This window comes from Hemitrygon akajei, chromosome 24, assembly GCF_048418815.1.
Source record: "Hemitrygon akajei chromosome 24, sHemAka1.3, whole genome shotgun sequence".
NCBI classification, from domain to species: domain Eukaryota; kingdom Metazoa; phylum Chordata; class Chondrichthyes; order Myliobatiformes; family Dasyatidae; genus Hemitrygon; species Hemitrygon akajei.
In genome coordinates, this window is record NC_133147.1 from 31,271,139 (window position 1) to 31,292,022 (window position 20,884).

The 20,884-nt window shown below is 60.3% G+C and overlaps 1 protein-coding gene across 1 annotated transcript in view; it reads left to right on the forward strand.

Moving 5' to 3' along the window:
• The window catches only part of fbxl5 (F-box and leucine-rich repeat protein 5), a 52,210-nt gene extending 34,270 nt beyond the window's left edge, over positions 1–17,940 (forward strand). The window contains 2 exon segments of the mRNA XM_073028629.1: positions 11,395–11,543; positions 17,068–17,940. Coding sequence (XP_072884730.1) covers positions 11,395–11,543; positions 17,068–17,144 — 226 coding nt within the window. The 3' untranslated portion in view covers positions 17,145–17,940.
• Positions 17,941–20,884: the final 2,944 nt, after the last annotated feature.

Consider the following 20,884-nt stretch of genomic DNA (forward strand, 5'->3'; position numbering starts at 1 on the left):
ACACGGGGAGAGAGGTGGGGTGTGGAGGGGACGCTGTCTCCCTGCTGACTGAGCCTGTCTCCCACCCCAGGGCCCTGACCCTACACGGGGAGAGAGGTTGGGGTGGGGAGGGGACGCTGTCTCCCTGCTGACTGAGCCTGTCTCCCACCCCAGGGCCCTGACCCTACACGGGGAGAGAGGTGGGGTGGGGAGGGGACGCTGTCTCCCTGCTGACTGAGCCTGTCTCCCACCCCAGGGCCCTGACCCTACACGGGGAGAGAGGTGGGGTGGGGAGGGGACGCTGTCTCCCTGCTGACTGAGCCTGTCTCCCACCCCAGGGCCCTGACCCTACACGGGGAGAGAGGTGGGGTGGGGAGGGGACGCTGTCTCCCTGCTGACTGAGCCTGTCTCCCACCCCAGGGCCCTGACCCTACACGGGGAGAGAGGTGGGGTGGGGAGGGGACGCTGTCTCCCTGCTGACTGAGCCTGTCTCCCACCCCAGGGCCCTGACCCTACACGGGGGAGAGAGGTGGGGTGGGGAGGGGACGCTGTCTCCCTGCTGACTGAGCCTGTCTCCCACCCCAGGGCCCTGACCCTACACGGGGAGAGAGGTGGGGTGGGGAGGGGATGCTGTCTCCCTGCTTACTGAGCCTGTCTCCCACCCCAGGGCCCTGACCCTACACGGGGAGAGAGGTGGGGTGTGGAGGGGACGCTGTCTCCCTGCTGACTGAGCCTGTCTCCCACCCCAGGGCCCTGACCCTACACGGGGAGAGATGTGGGGTGGGGAGGGGACCCTGTCTCCCACCCCAGGGCCCTGACCCTACACGGGGAGAGAGGTGGGGTGTGGAGGGGACGCTGTCTCCCTGCTGACTGAGCCTGTCTCCCACCCAGTGCCCTGACCCTACACGGGGAGAGAGGTGGGGTGTGGAGGGGACGCTGTCTCCCTGCTGACTGAGCCTGTCTCCCACCCCAGGGCCCTGACTTGACACGGGGAGAGAGGTGGGGTGGGGAGGTGACGCTGTCTCCCTGCTGACTGAGCCTGTCCCCCACCCCAGGGCCCTGACCCTACACGGGGAGAGAGGTGGGGTGGGGAGGGGACGCTGTCTCCCTGCTGACTGAGCCTGTCTCCCACCCCAGGGCCCTGACCCTACACGGGGAGAGAGGTGGGGTGGGGAGGGGACTCTGTCTCCCTGCTGACTGAGCCTGTCTCCCACCCCAGGGCCCTGACCCTACACGGGGAGAGAGGTGGGGTGTGGAGGGGACGCTGTCTCCCTGCTGACTGAGCCTGTCTCCCACCCCAGGGCCCTGACTTGACACGGGGAGAGAGGTGGGGTGGGGAGGTGACGCTGTCTCCCTGCTGACTGAGCCTGTCCCCCACCCCAGGGCCCTGACCCTACACGGGGAGAGAGGTGGGGTGGGGAGGGGACGCTGTCTCCCTGCTGACTGAGCCTGTCTCCCACCCCAGGGCCCTGACCCTACACGGGGAGAGAGGTGGGGTGGGGAGGGGACTCTGTCTCCCTGCTGACTGAGCCTGTCTCCCACCCCAGGGCCCTGACCCTACACGGGGAGAGAGGTGGGGTTTGGAGGGGACTCTGTCTCCCTGCTGACTGAGCCTGTCTCCCACCCCAGGGCCCTGACCCTACACGGGGAGAGAGGTGGGGTGGGGAGGGGACGCTGTCTCCCTGCTGACTGAGCCTGTCTCCCACCCCAGGGCCCTGACCCTACACGGGGAGAGAGGTGGGGTGGGGAGGGGACTCTGTCTCCCTGCTGACTGAGCCTGTCTCCCACCCCAGGGCCCTGACCCTACACGGGGAGAGAGGTGGGGTTTGGAGGGGACTCTGTCTCCCTGCTGACTGAGCCTGTCTCCCACCCCAGGGCCCTGACCCTACACGGGGAGAGAGGTGGGGTGGGGAGGGGACGCTGTCTCCCTGCTGACTGAGCCTGTCTCCCACCCCAGGGCCCTGACCCTACACGGGGAGAGAGGTGGGGTGGGGAGGGGACGCTGTCTCCCTGCTGACTGAGCCTGTCTCCCACCCCAGGGCCCTGACCCTACACGGGGAGAGAGGTGGGGTGGGGAGGGGACGCTGTCTCCCTGCTGACTGAGCCTGTCTCCCATCCAGTGCCCTGACCCTACACGGGGAGAGAGGTGGGGTGGGGAGGGGACGCTGTCTCCCTGCTGACTGAGCCTGTCTCCCATCCAGTGCCCTGACCCTACACGGGGAGAGAGGTGGGGTGGGGAGGGGACGCTGTCTCCCTGCTGACTAAGCCTGTCTCCCACCCCAGGGCCCTGACCCTACACGGGGAGAGAGGTGGGGTGGGGATGGGAGGGGACCCTTGTCTCCCTGCTGACTGAGCCTGTCTCCCATCCAGTTGCCTGACTCGACATGGGGAGAGAGGTGGGGTGTGGAGGGGACGCTGTCTCCCTGCTGACTGAGCCTGTCTCCCACCCCAGGGCCCTGACCCTACACGGGGAGAGAGGTGGGGTGGGGATGGGAGGGGACCCTTGTCTCCCTGCTGACTGAGCCTGTCTCCCACCCAGTGCCCTGACCCTACACGGGGAGAGAGGTGGGGTGGGGATGGGAGGGGACCCTTGTCTCCCTGCTGACTGAGCCTGTCTCCCACCCAGTGCCCTGACTCGACACGGGGAGAGAGGTGGGGTGGGGAGGGGACGCTGTCTCCCTGCTGACTGAGCCTGTCTCCCACCCCAGGGCCCTGACCCTACACGGGGAGAGAGGTGGGGTGGGGAGGGGATGCTGTCTCCCTGCTGACTGAGCCTGTCTCCCACCCCAGGGCCCTGACCCTACACGGGGAGAGAGGTGGGGATGGGAGGGGACCCTTGTCTCCCTGCTGACTGAGCTTGTCTCCCACCCCAGTGCCCTGACCCTACACGGGGAGAGAGGTGGTGTGGGGAGGGGACGCTGTCTCCCTGCTGACTGAGCCTGTCTCCCACCCCAGGGCCCTGACCCTACATGGGGAGAGAGGTGGGGTGTGGAGGGGACGCTGTCTCCCTGCTGACTGAGCCTGTCTCCCACCCCAGGGCCCTGACCCTACACGGGGAGAGAGGTGGGGTGGGGAGGGGACGCTGTCTCCCTGCTGACTGAGCCTGTCTCCCACCCCAGGGCCCTGACCCTACACGGGGAGAGAGGTGGGGTGGGGAGGGGACGCTGTCTCCCTGCTGACTGAGCCTGTCTCCCACCCCAGGGCCCTGACCCTACACGGGGAGAGAGGTGGGGTGGGGAGGGGACGCTGTCTCCCTGCTGACTGAGCCTGTCTCCCACCCCAGGGCCCTGACTTGACACGGGGAGAGAGGTGGGGTGGGGAGGGGACGCTGTCTCCCTGCTGACTGAGCCTGTCTCCCACCCCAGGGCCCTGACTTGACATGGGGGAGAGAGGTGGGGTGGGGAGGGGACGCTGTCTCCCTGCTGACTGAGCCTGTCTCCCACCCCAGGGCCCTGACCCTACACGGGGAGAGAGGTGGGGTGGGGAGGGGACGCTGTCTCCCTGCTGACTGAGCCTGTCTCCCACCCCAGTGCCCTGACCCTACACGGGGAGAGAGGTGGGGTGGGGAGGGGACGCTGTCTCCCTGCTGACTGAGCCTGTCTCCCACCCCAGTGCCCTGACCCTACACGGGGAGAGAGGTGGGGTGGGGAGGGGACGCTGTTTCCCTGCTGACTGAGCCTGTCTCCCACCCCTGGGCCCTGACCCTACACGGGGAGAGAGGTGGGGTGGGGAGGGGATGCTGTCTCCCTGCTGACTGAGCCTGTCTCCCACCCCAGGGCCCTGACCCTACACGGGGAGAGAGGTGGGGATGGGAGGGGACCCTTGTCTCCCTGCTGACTGAGCTTGTCTCCCACCCCAGTGCCCTGACCCTACACGGGGAGAGAGGTGGTGTGGGGAGGGGACGCTGTCTCCCTGCTGACTGAGCCTGTCTCCCACCCCAGGGCCCTGACCCTACATGGGGAGAGAGGTGGGGTGTGGAGGGGACGCTGTCTCCCTGCTGACTGAGCCTGTCTCCCACCCCAGGGCCCTGACCCTACACGGGGAGAGAGGTGGGGTGGGGAGGGGACGCTGTCTCCCTGCTGACTGAGCCTGTCTCCCACCCCAGGGCCCTGACCCTACACGGGGAGAGAGGTGGGGTGGGGAGGGGACGCTGTCTCCCTGCTGACTGAGCCTGTCTCCCACCCCAGGGCCCTGACCCTACACGGGGAGAGAGGTGGGGTGGGGAGGGGACGCTGTCTCCCTGCTGACTGAGCCTGTCTCCCACCCCAGGGCCCTGACTTGACACGGGGAGAGAGGTGGGGTGGGGAGGGGACGCTGTCTCCCTGCTGACTGAGCCTGTCTCCCACCCCAGGGCCCTGACTTGACATGGGGAGAGAGGTGGGGTGGGGAGGGGACGCTGTCTCCCTGCTGACTGAGCCTGTCTCCCACCCCAGGGCCCTGACCCTACACGGGGAGAGAGGTGGGGTGGGGAGGGGACGCTGTCTCCCTGCTGACTGAGCCTGTCTCCCACCCCAGGGCCCTGACCCTACACGGGGAGAGAGGTGGGGTGGGGAGGGGACGCTGTCTCCCTGCTGACTGAGCCTGTCTCCCACCCCAGGGCCCTGACCCTACACGGGGAGAGAGGTGGGGTGGGGAGGGGACGCTGTCTCCCTGCTGACTGAGCCTGTCTCCCACCCCAGGGCCCTGACCCTACACGGGGAGAGAGGTGGGGTGGGGAGGGGACGCTGTCTCCCTGCTGATTGAGCCTGTCTCCCACCCCAGGGCCCTGACCCTACACGGGGAGAGAGGTGGGGTGGGGAGGGGACGCTGTCTCCCTGCTGACTGAGCCTGTCTCCCACCCCAGGGCCCTGACCCTACACGGGGAGAGAGGTGGGGTGGGGAGGGGACGCTGTCTCCCTGCTGACTGAGCCTGTCTCCCACCCCAGGGCCCTGACCCTACACGGGGAGAGAGGTGGGGTGGGGAGGGGACGCTGTCTCCCTGCTGACTGAGCCTGTCTCCCACCCCAGGGCCCTGACCCTACACGGGGAGAGAGGTGGGGTGGGGAGGGGACGCTGTCTCCCTGCTGACTGAGCCTGTCTCCCACCCCAGGGCCCTGACCCTACACGGGGAGAGAGGTGGGGTGGGGAGGGGACGCTGTCTCCCTGCTGACTGAGCCTGTCTCCCACCCCAGGGCCCTGACCCTACACGGGGAGAGAGGTGGGGTGGGGAGGGGACGCTGTCTCCCTGCTGACTGAGCCTGTCTCCCACCCCAGGGCCCTGACCCTACACGGGGAGAGAGGTGGGGTGTGGAGGGGACGCTGTCTCCCTGCTGACTGAGCCTGTCTCCCACCCCAGGGCCCTGACCCTACACGGGGAGAGAGGTGGGGTGGGGAGGGGACGCTGTCTCCCTGCTGACTGAGCCTGTCTCCCACCCCAGGGCCCTGACCCTACACGGGGAGAGAGGTGGGGTGGGGAGGGGACGCTGTCTCCCTGCTGACTGAGCCTGTCTCCCACCCCAGGGCCCTGACCCTACACGGGGAGAGAGGTGGGGTGGGGAGGGGACGCTGTCTCCCTGCTGACTGAGCCTGTCTCCCACCCCAGGGCCCTGACCCTACACGGGGAGAGAGGTGGGGTGGGGAGGGGACGCTGTCTCCCTGCTGACTGAGCCTGTCTCCCACCCCAGGGCCCTGACCCTACACGGGGAGAGAGGTGGGGTGGGGAGGGGACGCTGTCTCCCTGCTGACTGAGCCTGTCTCCCACCCCAGGGCCCTGACCCTACACGGGGAGAGAGGTGGGGTGGGGAGGGGGACGCTGTCTTCCTGCTGACTGAGCCTGTCTCCCATCCCAGGGCCCTGACCCTACACGGGGAGAGAGGTGGGGTGGGGAGGGGACGCTGTCTCCCTGCTGACTGAGCCTGTCTCCCACCCCAGGGCCCTGACCCTACACGGGGAGAGAGGTGGGGTGGGGAGGGGACGCTGTCTCCCTGCTGACTGAGCCTGTCTCCCACCCCAGGGCCCTGACCCTACACGGGGAGAGAGGTGGGGTGGGGAGGGGATGCTGTCTCCCTGCTTACTGAGCCTGTCTCCCACCCCAGGGCCCTGACCCTACACGGGGAGAGAGGTGGGGTGTGGAGGGGACGCTGTCTCCCTGCTGACTGAGCCTGTCTCCCACCCCAGGGCCCTGACCCTACACGGGGAGAGATGTGGGGTGGGGAGGGGACCCTGTCTCCCACCCCAGGGCCCTGACCCTACACGGGGAGAGAGGTGGGGTGTGGAGGGGACGCTGTCTCCCTGCTGACTGAGCCTGTCTCCCACCCAGTGCCCTGACCCTACACGGGGAGAGAGGTGGGGTGTGGAGGGGACGCTGTCTCCCTGCTGACTGAGCCTGTCTCCCACCCCAGGGCCCTGACTTGACACGGGGAGAGAGGTGGGGTGGGGAGGTGACGCTGTCTCCCTGCTGACTGAGCCTGTCCCCCACCCCAGGGCCCTGACCCTACACGGGGAGAGAGGTGGGGTGGGGAGGGGACGCTGTCTCCCTGCTGACTGAGCCTGTCTCCCACCCCAGGGCCCTGACCCTACACGGGGAGAGAGGTGGGGTGGGGAGGGGACTCTGTCTCCCTGCTGACTGAGCCTGTCTCCCACCCCAGGGCCCTGACCCTACACGGGGAGAGAGGTGGGGTGTGGAGGGGACGCTGTCTCCCTGCTGACTGAGCCTGTCTCCCACCCCAGGGCCCTGACTTGACACGGGGAGAGAGGTGGGGTGGGGAGGTGACGCTGTCTCCCTGCTGACTGAGCCTGTCCCCCACCCCAGGGCCCTGACCCTACACGGGGAGAGAGGTGGGGTGGGGAGGGGACGCTGTCTCCCTGCTGACTGAGCCTGTCTCCCACCCCAGGGCCCTGACCCTACACGGGGAGAGAGGTGGGGTGGGGAGGGGACTCTGTCTCCCTGCTGACTGAGCCTGTCTCCCACCCCAGGGCCCTGACCCTACACGGGGAGAGAGGTGGGGTTTGGAGGGGACTCTGTCTCCCTGCTGACTGAGCCTGTCTCCCACCCCAGGGCCCTGACCCTACACGGGGAGAGAGGTGGGGTGGGGATGGGACGCTGTCTCCCTGCTGACTGAGCCTGTCTCCCACCCCAGGGCCCTGACTCAACACGGGGAGAGAGGTGGGGTGTGGAGGGGACGCTGTCTCCCTGCTGACTGAGCCTGTCTCCCACCCCAGGGCCCTGACTCAACACGGGGAGAGAGGTGGGGTGTGGAGGGGACGCTGTCTCCCTGCTGACTGAGCCTGTCTCCCACCCCAGGGCCCTGACTTGACATGGGGAGAGAGGTGGGGTGGGGAGGGGACGCTGTCTCCCTGCTGACTGAGCTTGTCTCCCACCCCAGGGCCCTGACCCTACACGGGGAGAGAGGTGGGGTGGGGAGGGGACGCTGTCTCCCTGCTGACTGAGCCTGTCTCCCACCCCAGGGCCCTGACCCTACACGGGGAGAGAGGTGGGGTGGGGAGGGGACTCTGTCTCCCTGCTGACTGAGCCTGTCTCCCACCCCAGGGCCCTGACCCTACACGGGGAGAGAGGTGGGGTTTGGAGGGGACTCTGTCTCCCTGCTGACTGAGCCTGTCTCCCACCCCAGGGCCCTGACCCTACACGGGGAGAGAGGTGGGGTGGGGAGGGGACGCTGTCTCCCTGCTGACTGAGCCTGTCTCCCACCCCAGGGCCCTGACCCTACACGGGGAGAGAGGTGGGGTGGGGAGGGGACGCTGTCTCCCTGCTGACTGAGCCTGTCTCCCACCCCAGGGCCCTGACCCTACACGGGGAGAGAGGTGGGGTGGGGAGGGGACGCTGTCTCCCTGCTGACTGAGCCTGTCTCCCATCCAGTGCCCTGACCCTACACGGGGAGAGAGGTGGGGTGGGGAGGGGACGCTGTCTCCCTGCTGACTGAGCCTGTCTCCCATCCAGTGCCCTGACCCTACACGGGGAGAGAGGTGGGGTGGGGAGGGGACGCTGTCTCCCTGCTGACTAAGCCTGTCTCCCACCCCAGGGCCCTGACCCTACACGGGGAGAGAGGTGGGGTGGGGATGGGAGGGGACCCTTGTCTCCCTGCTGACTGAGCCTGTCTCCCATCCAGTTGCCTGACTCGACATGGGGAGAGAGGTGGGGTGTGGAGGGGACGCTGTCTCCCTGCTGACTGAGCCTGTCTCCCACCCCAGGGCCCTGACCCTACACGGGGAGAGAGGTGGGGTGGGGATGGGAGGGGACCCTTGTCTCCCTGCTGACTGAGCCTGTCTCCCACCCAGTGCCCTGACCCTACACGGGGAGAGAGGTGGGGTGGGGATGGGAGGGGACCCTTGTCTCCCTGCTGACTGAGCCTGTCTCCCACCCCAGGGCCCTGACCCTACACGGGGAGAGAGGTGGGGTGTGGAGGGGACGCTGTCTCCCTGCTGACTGAGCCTGTCTCCCACCCAGTGCCCTGACTCGACACGGGGAGAGAGGTGGGGTGGGGAGGGGACGCTGTCTCCCTGCTGACTGAGCCTGTCTCCCACCCCAGGGCCCTGACCCTACACGGGGAGAGAGGTGGGGTGGGGATGGGAGGGGACCCTTGTCTCCCTGCTGACTGAGCCTGTCTCCCACCCAGTGCCCTGACTCGACACGGGGAGAGAGGTGGGGTGGGGAGGGGACGCTGTCTCCCTGCTGACTGAGCCTGTCTCCCACCCCAGGGCCCTGACCCTACACGGGGAGAGAGGTGGGGTGGGGATGGGAGGGGACCCTTGTCTCCCTGCTGACTGAGCCTGTCTCCCACCCAGTGCCCTGACTCGACACGGGGAGAGAGGTGGGGTGGGGAGGGGACGCTGTCTCCCTGCTGACTGAGCCTGTCTCCCACCCCAGGGCCCTGACCCTACACGGGGAGAGAGGTGGGGTGGGGATGGGAGGGGACCCTTGTCTCCCTGCTGACTGAGCCTGTCTCCCATCCAGTTGCCTGACTCGACATGGGGAGAGAGGTGGGGTGGGGAGGGGACGCTGTCTCCCTGCTGACTGAGCCTGTCTCCCACCCCAGGGCCCTGACCCTTCATGGGGAGAGAGGTGGGGTGTGGAGGGGACGCTGTCTCCCTGCTGACTGAGCCTGTCTCCCACCCCAGGGCCCTGACCCTACACGGGGAGAGAGGTGGGGTGCGGATGGGATGGGACCGTGTCTCCCTGCTGACTGAGCCTGTCTCCCACCCAGTGCCCTGACCCTACACGGGGAGAGAGGTGGGGTGTGGAGGGGACGCTGTCTCCCTGCTGACTGAGCCTGTCTCCCACCCCAGGGCCCTGACCCTACACGGGGAGAGAGGTGGGGTGGGGAGGGGACGCTGTCTCCCTGCTGACTGAGCCTGTCTCCCACCCCAGGGCCCTGACCCTTCATGGGGAGAGAGGTGGGGTGGGGTGGGGAGGGGACGCTGTCTCCCTGCTGACTGAGCCTGTCTCCCATCCAGTTGCCTGACTCGACATGGGGAGAGAGGTGGGGTGGGGAGGGGACGCTGTCTCCCTGCTGACTGAGCCTGTCTCCCACCCCAGGGCCCTGACCCGACACGGGGAGAGAGGTGGGGTGGGGAGGGGATGCTGTCTCCCTGCTGACTGAGCCTGTCTCCCACCCCAGGGCCCTGACCCTACACGGGGAGAGAGGTGGGGTGGGGAGGGGACGCTGTCTCCCTGCTGACTGAGCCTGTCTCCCACCCCAGGGCCCTGACCCTACACGGGGAGAGAGGTGGGGTGGGGAGGGGACGCTGTCTCCCTGCTGACTGAGCCTGTCTCCCACCCCAGGGCCCTGACCCTACACGGGGAGAGAGGTGGGGTGGGGAGGGGACCCTGTCTCCCTTCTGACTGAGCCTGTCTCCCATCCAGTGCCCTGACCCTACACGGGGAGAGAGGTGGGGTGGGGAGGGGACCCTGTCTCCCTGCTGACTGAGCCTGTCTCCCACCCCAGGGCCCTGACCCTACACGGGGAGAGAGGTGGGGTGGGGAGGGGACCCTGTCTCCCTGCTGACTGAGCCTGTCTCCCACCCCAGTGCCCTGACCCTACACGGGGAGAGAGGTGGGGTGGGGAGGGGACGCTGTCTCCCTGCTGACTGAGCCTGTCTCCCACCCCAGGGCCCTGACCCTACACGGGGAGAGAGGTGGGGTGTGGAGGGGACGCTGTCTCCATGCTGACTGAGCCTGTCTCCCACCCCAGGGCCCTGACCCTACACGGGGAGAGAGGTGGGGTGGGGAGGGGACGCTGTCTCCCTGCTGACTGAGCCTGTCTCCCACCCCAGGGCCCTGACCCTACACGGGGAGAGAGGTGGGGTGGGGAGGGGACCCTGTCTCCCTGCTGACTGAGCCTGTCTCCCACCCCAGGGCCCTGACCCTACACGGGGAGAGAGGTGGGGTGGGGAGGGGACCCTGTCTCCCTGCTGACTGAGCCTGTCTCCCACCCCAGGGCCCTGACTCGACACGGGGAGAGAGGTGGGGTGGGGAGGGGACGCTGTCTCCCTGCTGACTGAGCCTGTCTCCCACCCCAGGGCCCTGACCCTACACGGGGAGAGAGGTGGGGTGGGGAGGGGATGCTGTCTCCCTGCTGACTGAGCCTGTCTCCCATCCAGTGCCCTGACCCTACACGGGGAGAGAGGTGGGGTGTGGAGGGGCCGCTGTCTCCCTGCTGACTGAGCCTGTCTCCCACCCAGTGCCCTGACTTGACACGGGGAGAGATGTGGGGAGGGGACCCTGTCTCCCTGCTGACTGAGCCTGTCTCCCACCCAGTGCCCTGACCCTACACGGGGAGAGAGGTGGGGTGGGGAGGGGACGCTGTCTCCCTGCTGACTGAGCCTGTCTCCCACCCCAGGGCCCTGACTTGACATGGGGAGAGATGTGGGGAGGGGACCCTGTCTCCCTGCTGACTGAGCCTGTCTCCCACCCCAGGGCCCTGACCCTACACGGGGAGAGAGGTGGGGTGGGGAGGGGATGCTGTCTCCCTGCTGACTGAGCCTGTCTCCCACCCCAGGGCCCTGACCCTACACGGGGAGAGAGGTGGGGTGGGGATGGGAGGGGACCCTTGTCTCCCTGCTGACTGAGCCTGTCTCCCACCCCAGGGCCCTGACTTGACACGGGGAGAGAGGTGGGGTGGGGAGGGGACTCTGTCTCCCTGCTGACTGAGCCTGTCTCCCATCCAGTGCCCTGACCCTACACGGGGAGAGAGGTGGGGTGGGGATGGGAGGGGACCCTTGTCTCCCTGCTGACTGAGCCTGTCTCCCACCCCAGGGCCCTGACCCTACATGGGGAGAGAGGTGGGGTGGGGAGGGGACGCTGTCTCCCTGCTGACTGAGCCTGTCTCCCACCCCAGGGCCCTGGCTTTACACGGGGAGAGAGGTGGGGTGGGGAGGGGACGCTGTCTCGCTGCTGACTGAGCCTGTCTCCCACCTTAGGGCCCTGACTCGACACGGGGGGCTACCCTTGCTACAACACCTGGATCTGTCTGGTTGCCTGTTGGTGACTGGCCCCGGGCTACAGGAGCTGGTGTCCGCCTGCCCCACCCTCAACGATGAGTTCTTCTTCTACTGTGATAACATCAGCGGTGAGACCCGGGTGGTGTGGGGGGGGTTGTGTGTTTGTGAATCTGTCCAGTGTGGGGGGAGCTGATGGGCTGCAGTAGGAAGGACGGGGATGGAGAGATAAGAGAACCTTTGTTGTTCAGAGAGGTGATGCATTTAGTCAGAAAGAAAAAATACATAAAGCTTTGGAATTTGGGATCAAACGAAGCACATGAGTATAAAGAAGCCAGAAAAGAACTAAAGGGAATTAGGAAAACCAAGAGGTGCACGGAGGATTATGGTGCATTCCAAGACATTCTATACATACATCAGGAGCAAGAGGACAACTAGGGAGCACGCAAGGATAATGGAGGGAACATTTACTTGGATGCAGAGGGTGTGGGTGAAGTATTTTGCCTCAGTGTTTACCGAGGAAAAGGATATGGAGGACCAGCCTAGTGTATAAATACTTAAGGGTGCTTAGAGGACAAGGAAGAGGAAGTATTGGGCCTCCTGAGGTGGATAAGTCCCCAGAGCTTGATGGGATTTACCTCAGGAGGTAAGAGATGAGATTGCTGGGCACATGAAGCAAAAAGTAGTAAGGTGAAAAGTAAAAGTGGCAGGCAGGCAAATCCAGGGCAAAAAGCAAAAAGAGCCACTTTTCAACATAATTGTATAAGGGCTAAGAGTGTTGTAAAAACAAACCTGAAGGCTTTGTGTGTCAATGCGAGGAGCATTCGTAACAAAGTGGATGAATTGAATGTGCAGATAGTTACTAATGAATATGATATAGTTGGGATCACAGAGACATGGCTCCAGGGTGACCAAGGATGGGAGCTCAACATCCAGGGATATTCAATATTCAGGAGGGATAGACAGGAAAGAAAAGGAGGTGGGGTAGCATTGCTGGTTAGAGTGGAGATGAACGCAATAGAAAGGAAGGACATTAGCCTGGAGGATGTGGAATCGATATGGGTAGAGCTGCATAACGCTAAGGGGCAGAAAACACTGATGGGAGTTGTGTACAGGCCTCCTAACAGTAGTAGTGAGGTTGGGGATGGCATTAAACAGGAAATTAGAAATGCGTGCAATAAAGGAACAGTAGTTATAATGGGTGACTTCAATCTACATATAGATTGGGTGAACCAAATTGGTAAGGGTGCTGAGGAAGAGGATTTCTTGGAATGTATGCGGGATGGTTTTCTGAACCAACATGTCGAGGAACCAACTAGAGAGCAGGCCATTCTAGATTGGGTATTGAGCAATGAGGAAGGGTTAGTTAGCAATCTTGTCGTGCGAGGCCCCTTGGGTAAGAGTGACCATAATATGGTGGAATTCTTCATTAAGATGGAGAGTGACATAGTTAATTCAGAAACAAAGGTTCTGAACTTAAAGAAGGGTAACTTTGAAGGTATGAGATGTGAATTAGTTAAGATAGACTGGCAAATGATACTTAAAGGGTTGACGGTGGATATGCAAGGGCAAGCATTTAAAGATCGCATGGATGAACTACAACAATTGTTCATCCCAGTTTGGCAAAAGAATAAACCAGGGAAGGTAGTGTAACCGTGGCTGACAAGGGAAATTAGGGTTAGTATCAAGTCCAAAGAAGAAACGTATAAATTAGCAAAAAAAAAGCGGCACACCTGAGGACTGGGAGAAATTCAGAGACCAGCAGAGGAGGATGAAGGGCTTAATTAGGAAAGGGAAAAAAGATTATGAGAGAAAGCTGGCAGGGAACATAAAAACTGCTTTTATAGATACGTGAAAAGAAAAAGATTGGTCAAGACAAATACAGGTCCTTTACAGTCAGATACAGGTGAATTGATCATAGGGAACAAAGACATGGCAGACCAATTGAATAACTACTTTGGTTCTGTCTTCACTAAGGAGGATATAAATAATCTTCCGGAAATAGTAAGGGACCGAGGGTCTAGTGAGATGGAGGAACTGAGGGAAATACATGTTAGTAGGGAAGTGGTGTTAGGTAAATTGAAGGGATTAAAGGCAGATAAATCCCCAGGGCCAGATGGTCTGCATCTCAGAGTGCTTAAGGAAGTAGCCCAAGAAATAGTGGATGCATTAGTGATAATTTTTCAAAACTCCTTAGATTCTGGATTAGTTCCTGAGGATTGGAGGGTGGCTAATGTAACCCCACTTTTTAAAAAAGGAGGGAGAGAGAAACCGGGGAATTATAGACCGGTTAGTCTGACATCGGTGGTGGGGAAAATACTAGAGTCGGTTATCAAAGATGTGATAACATTTGGAAAGAGGTGAAATCATCAGACAAAGTCAGCATGGATTTGTGAAAGGAAAATCATGTCTGACGAATCTTAGAGAATTTTTTGAAGATGTAACTAGTAGAGTGGATAGGGGAGAGCCAGTGGATGTGGTATATTTAGATTTTTAAAAGTCTTTTGACAAGGTCCCACACAGGAGATTAGTGTGCAAACTTAAAGCACACGGTATTGGGGGTATGGTATTGATGTGGATAGAGAATTGGTTGGCAGACAGGAAGCAAAGAGTGGGAGTAAACGGGACCTTTTCAGAATGGAAGGCAGTGACTAGTGGGGTACCACAATGCTCAGTGCTGGGACCCCAGTTGTTTACAATATATATTAATGATTTAGGCGAGGGAATTAAATGCAGCATCTCCAAGTTTACGGATGACACGAAGCTGGGCGGCGGTGTTAGCTGTGAGGAGGATGCTAAGAGGATGCAGGGTGACTTGGATAGGTTAGGTGAGTGGGCAAATTCATGGCAGATGCAATTTAATGTGGATAAATGTGAGGTTATCCACTTTGGTTGCAAGAACAGGAAAACAGAATATTATCTGAATGGTGGCCGATTAGGAAAAGGGGAGATGCGACGAGACCTGGGTGTCATTGTACACCAGTCATTGAAGGTGGGCATGCAGGTACAGCAGGCGGTGAAAAAGGCAAATGGTATGTTGGCATTCATAGCAAAAGGATTTGAGTACAGGAGCAGGGAGGTTCTACTGCAGTTGTACAAGGCCTTAGTGAGACCACACCTAGAATATTGTGTGCAGTTTTGGTCCCCTAATCTGAGGAAAGACATTCGTGCCATAGAGGGAGTACAGAGAAGGTTCGCCAGATTGATTCCTGGGATGGCAGGACTTTCATATGAAGAAAGACTGGATCGACTAGGCTTATACTCACTGGAATTTAGAAGATTGAGGGGGGATCTTATTGAAACGTATAAAATTCTAAAGGGATTGGACAGGCTAGATGCAGGAAGATTGTTTCCGATGTTGGGGAAGTCCAGAACGAGGGGTCACAGTTTAAGGATAAAGGGGAAGCCTTTTAGGACCGAGATGAGGAAAAACATCTTCACACAGAGAGTGGTGAATCTGTGGAATTCTCTGCCACAGGAAACAGTTGAGGCCGGTTCATTGACTATATTTAAGAGGAAGTTAGATATGGCCCTTGTGGCTAAAGTATGGAGAGAAAGCAGGTACAGGGTTCTGAGTTGGATGATCAGCCATGATCATACTGAATGGGCCGAATGGCCTACTCCACCTATTTTCTATGTTTCTATGACCGGTATCTGCAAGTCCTCTTTAGCCACAGGTGAGGTCTTGGAGGACTGAATGGCGGTGCAGGCTCGAAGGGCCAAATGGCCTACTCCTGCACCTATTTTCTATGTTTCGATGACCGGTATCTGCAAGTCCTCTTTAGCCGCAGGCAAGGTCTTGGAGGACTGGCAAGTGGCTGCTGCTGTTCCTCTGTTTAAGAAGGGACAAGGGAAAGTTCTGGGAACTATAGACCAGCGAGTCTCACATCAGTTGTCGGGAAATTGCTGGAGAAAATTCTGGGGGATAATATATACGAGCATTTGGAAACCCATGTCCTAATTATGGAGAGCCAACGTAGGTCGTGCTGTTGTATGACAAGGTGACGAGAGAGATTGATGAGTGTTGGGCAATATTTGCTGTCTACATGGATTTTAGAGAGGCATTTGCAAGTCCCTCATGGGAGGCTAATCCAGAAGGTTAAGATTCATGGGGTCCACAGCAAATTGGCTCTTTGGTTCAGAGCTGGCTTTCGTATAGGTGAAGGGACTTGTTTGAGCTGGAGGTCTGTAATTAGTTCTGCTCCACAGGGATCTGTGCTGGGACCTCTGCTGTTTGTGATGTATATAAGTGACCTGGATGAAAATGTATCTGGGTGGGTCAGTAAGCCTGTGGATGATGTGAAGATCGGTGGAGTTGTGGATAGTGCAGAAGATTGGCAGAGAATACAGCACAATATGAGCAGAGAAATGGCAGATGGCACTTACCCCAGATAAATGTGAGATGTTGCACCTCAGTAGGGTAAATGCAAGGAGACAGTACACTGTTGAAGGGAAGATCCATATTAATGTTGCTGAGCAGAAAGATCTTGGGGTCCAAGTTTGTAACTCCTTGAAAGTGGCTACAGGGGTTGATAGGGTAGTTAAGAACGCTTATAAAAGCAAGCATTCCATTAGTCAAGACATTGAGTTCAAAAGCCAAGAGGCTGTGTTGCAACCTTATAAAACTCTGGCTAGGCCACTTCTGGAGTCTTGCATACAGTTCTGGTTGCCCCAATATAGGAGGGATATTGAGGTTTTGGAGAGGGTGCAGGAGAGGTTTACCAGGATGCTGTCTGGTTTAGCAGGCGTGTGCTATCACGAGAGGCTGTATTACCTCAGGTTGTTTTCTCTGGAGTGGCAGAGGCTGAGGAGGGATCTGATAGAGGCTTACAAGAATTTGAGAGGCATAGAGAGAGTGGACAGAGTATCTGTTTCCCAGGATTGAAATGTCTAATACCAGAGGGCATGTATTGAAGGTGAGAGGGGGTGGGTTCAAGCGGGATTTGGGGGATAAATTTTTTTTACTCAGAATCGTGGATGCCTGGAATGCGCTGCATGGTATGTTGGTAGAGGCAAATACATTAGAGGCTTTTTGGATAGGCAGATGGATGTAGGGATATGGACATGGTGTACGTAGGAGGGATTAGTGTTTGGGTGTTTAAATTTTTTTTTATTGAGTTTTCAGTGATTACAGAAGAAAAGAAAAAGAATTATCAGCCCTTCCCCCTCCCCTTAACCTCTCCCCCCGAACATATCCCTATAGAAAGAAAGAAAGAAAAAAGAAAGAATGCCTGGATATCGGAAGATCCCCACATGCTCCATGGAGTTCATAATAGCTTTACTATATATATTTATTTATTTCCCCAAATAACCAGTAATTTTATCTTCGGAGCACCTATATATTTAGTCCTGTCTTTTATAAATAAGGGCGCCAAATTTTCAGAAATATTCGGGTGTTTTTGATCTGCTTTTTAGCTGGTTCAGCACAATGTTGTGGGCTGAATGGCCTGTTCCTGTGCTGTCGTGTGGGGGAGCTGATGGGTTAATCTGTCAGAGACGTCGTGTACTTCCTAGCCTCTCGTGGGATGGGTCTCGGGGGGCCTTGCGGCATTGGAGGGCGAAGTTGTGGGGAGGGGCTGTCTCTGTGGCAGAGGGATGCCGTCGGGTGGGGGGAGGTGCTCTTTCTGGGTTCTGAGTCTGTGTTTCTCCCCGCAGGCCCTCACGCCAACACCGCCAGCGGTTGTCAGAACCTGCAGTGCTCGGGCCGGGCATGCTGCCGCTCCGGAGAGTGACCCCCCCCCGCACAGAGTACTCCCACCCACCTCCCCAGTCCAGTGCTTGGGCTGGCCGCACCGGAGAATGACTCCTGACACTCCCGCCAGAACCCACCCTGTCTGACTGGCCACCTCCCCAACGCAGTGCTCAGGCCAGGCCTGCTGCTGCTGCAGAGACCGACTCACCCCTGACAGTCACCTGTCCGTCATTCAACACTCACAATCTCTCACCCAGCACCCATCCACACTCCCACCCCAATCTCCAAGCACTTTACAGCCCTTTAACTGAGCGAATTGCCTCTGTATGGAGGACCAAGGACTGGTAGGGACTCCGGGCTGACCCCACCCCAGCCCTCCTTCCCTCAGTGAGGGGAGTGGCTGCACCAACTCCTTCTCAGTCAGTCCCCCTCACGACTACATCTGCAGGAGGAAGGACACAGGAGCTGAATGAACACGACCCCCTTCCATCTGCTACTTCCCACTCTACCCTGTACCTGAACCCCCCCCTCCACTCTCCCCATTCTCCTGTCTCTCCCCCTTCCCCACTCTCCCGTCTTTTCCCCTCTTCCACCTCTCTCTCCCCCTCACCGTACTCCCCATCTATCCCACCCTCCCTTCCCTATCCCCGCTCGCCCCTCCCACACCCTGGAGTCAGCGGGTTGCAGAGGACACAGCCCCTCCGAGGTGCAGTCACAGGGCAGGACGGACTGTCCAGCCCAGCAGGCTGGATTCACTTGCTGCTTCTGATCTCTCTGTTCTGAACTACAGTTTGCAAAATGTGTGTACAAATTGAATTAAACCTACCTTCACCGTGGTTCTGCTTTCCGAGTGCTGAGTGTCCCATGTCAGTGGTCGCGCTGCAGGGAGGGCCTCCCGTCTGCAGGAGGCAGTGACTCGCAGACAACCGTTGCCCTCTGGTGGACAGAATTTGTCACAGGGAATTCGTCAATCCGTTACACTGCAACACAGTTCATCCATCGGAATGAGTAACAGTGTACCGTATTGAATAACACCGGGGTACGGTACCGGCGGGGACGGGTCTGTCACTGTGTGTGACACCGGGGTACGGTACCGGTGGGGACGGGTCCGTCACTGTGTGACACCGGGGTACGGTACCGGTGGGGACGGGTCCGTCACTGTGTGACACCGGGGTACGGTACCGGTGGGGACGGGTCCGTCACTGTGTGACACCGGGGTACGGTACCGGCGGGGACGGGTCTGTCAGTGTGTGACACCGGGGTACGGTACCGGTGGGGACGGGTCCGTCACTGTGTGACACCGGGGTACGGTACCGGTGGGGACGGGTCCGTCACTGTGTGACACCGGGGTACGGTACCGGCGGGGACGGGTCCGTCACTGTAACACCGGGGTACGGTACCGGCGGGGACGGGTCCGTCACTGTGTAACACCGAGGTACGGTACCGGCGGGGACGGGTCCGTCACTGTAACACCGGGGTACGGTACCGGCGGGGACGGGTCCGTCACTGTAACACCGGGGTACGGTACCGGCGGGGACGGGTCCGTCACTGTGTGACACCGGGGTACGGTACCGGCGGGGACGGGTCCGTCACTGTGTGACACCGGGGTACGGTACCGGTGGGAACGGGTCTGTCACTGTGTGACACCGGGGTACGGTACCGGCGGGGACGGGTCCGTCACTGTATAACACCGGGGTACATTACCAGTGGGGAAGGGTCTGACATTAACACCAGGGTACGGTACCGGTGGAGACCGGTCCGTCACTGTATAACACCAGTGGGATGGGTCTTCGCTCTATAATACTGCTCCCTCCCTCATTGCTCCTCTGTGTTCAACTTCCTCAGTGCTCTTTCCACATTTTGGAGCTCCCTCACAGCCCCTCCCGGAGTGTGCAGCTCCCTCACTACCCCTGCTGGAGTGTGGAGTTTCGTCACCGCCCTCACCATGTGTGATGTTGCCGTTCGGTGCGAGGGAGCGGGGATTAACAGACAGCACACGGATTCCGGTCAAGCCATTTATTTATAAATTAACAAACATGAACTGCCCGTAACAGAGTCGCGTCCACCAGCAGGACGTCCCGGCTTTCCCCAGCTGCCTGTGACTGCCTCTCCCGGGGTGCCTGTCGTTGGGGCGGGGATGTGATGCTAACGCACTGGGCGAGGGGTCTCTGGGGAGGAGTGCACGGTACGCGGCGCATCCTGAGACACAGAGGGGTCTCCGAGTGAGTGCAGGGCAGCTGCAGAACTGCGTAGACCGAGGGACGGGAGCCGGGAAGCAACTGAGAATCTTCCGGGTGCAGTGGTTGGGTGACAGATGGAGGGCCGTGTCCGGTTCTGGGCGCTGCACTCTGGGGAAACTGCGGCTGGCGGGAGCATGGCGGAGAGATGTGCTGGAACGATTCTGGGGCTGTGGGAGACTGGGGAACCAGGCCGGAGAGCGGGGTCCTGAAGAAGGGACTCGTTTCCATAGATGCTGCCAGGCCTGCTGAGTGCCTCCACTCTTTGTATTGTTGTGGAGAACCGGGGGTTTCTCTCCACAGGACTCGGGGGGTGTGGAAGGGGCTCTCGGCGTCCAGCGGGAACTGCGGCGCCTGGGTGGACTCACCACAGCCGGTGTCTGCTGGGAGGAGGGCTGCGTCCTGAAGAGAAGTCAGAGAGTGGGTTGAAAGAAACCAGCAGGAGGAATGGAGCCGGCCTCCGGCAGAGACCCAGTTCAGGCCCTATGGGGAGAGGTGGGAGTCTGTAGGAGCAGGTGAGGAGCTGCGATGGTAACGGATTAAGCAGACACAGGTGCTGAATACCCACTTTAACTCGCCTCCCTCCCAATCTGACTTTAAATAAACAACATTACGATAGATTAATAAGGTCTTTGAGCATAATTTAATAAATCGGCTTGCTGTCACAGAGTAGCAAGGCAAAATTATCAGATAAGTTACTTAAATGTTAAAACTTAATAAATACCCTCAAATAAATAAACAAGGCAGGTCAGGTTTAGCGAAGAGAGGAATGTGACGCTGAAGATCATGAAGACCAACGGACGACGGGGATTCCGGTCAGGACCGGGGTGCGGGAGAACGTCTCTAACACTGAGTGCCCCTGGCCACACAGGGGAGGTGTTCATTCACCAGTTGCAGGGTGATGTGACCCTGTCTCCGCTCCCTCGCCGGACTTCAGTGCGGAACTCACTCAGTGTGGAGCTCCCTCACCATCCCTCCCCCTGAGTGAGCTCCCTCAGGGCGATTCCTGCAGGCTGCAGATCCCTCACTGTGCCACCCACAGTGACACGCTCCCACACCACCCTCCTGCAGTGTGAAGCTCCCTCGCTGCTCCCCCCACTGTGTCCCGATGTTTTCTGTGTGGTGTCGCCGTTCGGTGCGCGGGAGCGGGGATTAACGGACAGCACACGGATTCCGGTCAAGCCATTTATTTATAAATTAACAAACATAAACTGCCCGTAACAGAGTCGCGTCCACCAGCAGGACGTCCCGGCTTTCCCCAGCTGCCTGTGACTGCCTCTCCCGGGGTGCCTGTCGTTGGGGCGGGGATGTGATGCTAACGCACTGGGCGAGGGGTCTCTGGGGAGGAGTGCCCGGTACGCGGCGCATCCTGAGACACAGAGGGGTCTCCGAGTGAGTGCAGGGCAGCTGGAGAAGGGGCTTGCAGACACTCCGAGGCCCCTCTGTGGTTAAAGATCAGACGGATGCGGAACTGTGTAGACCGAGGTGAGGAGCTGCGATGGTAACGGATTCGGATTAAGCAGACACAGGTTCTGATACCCAC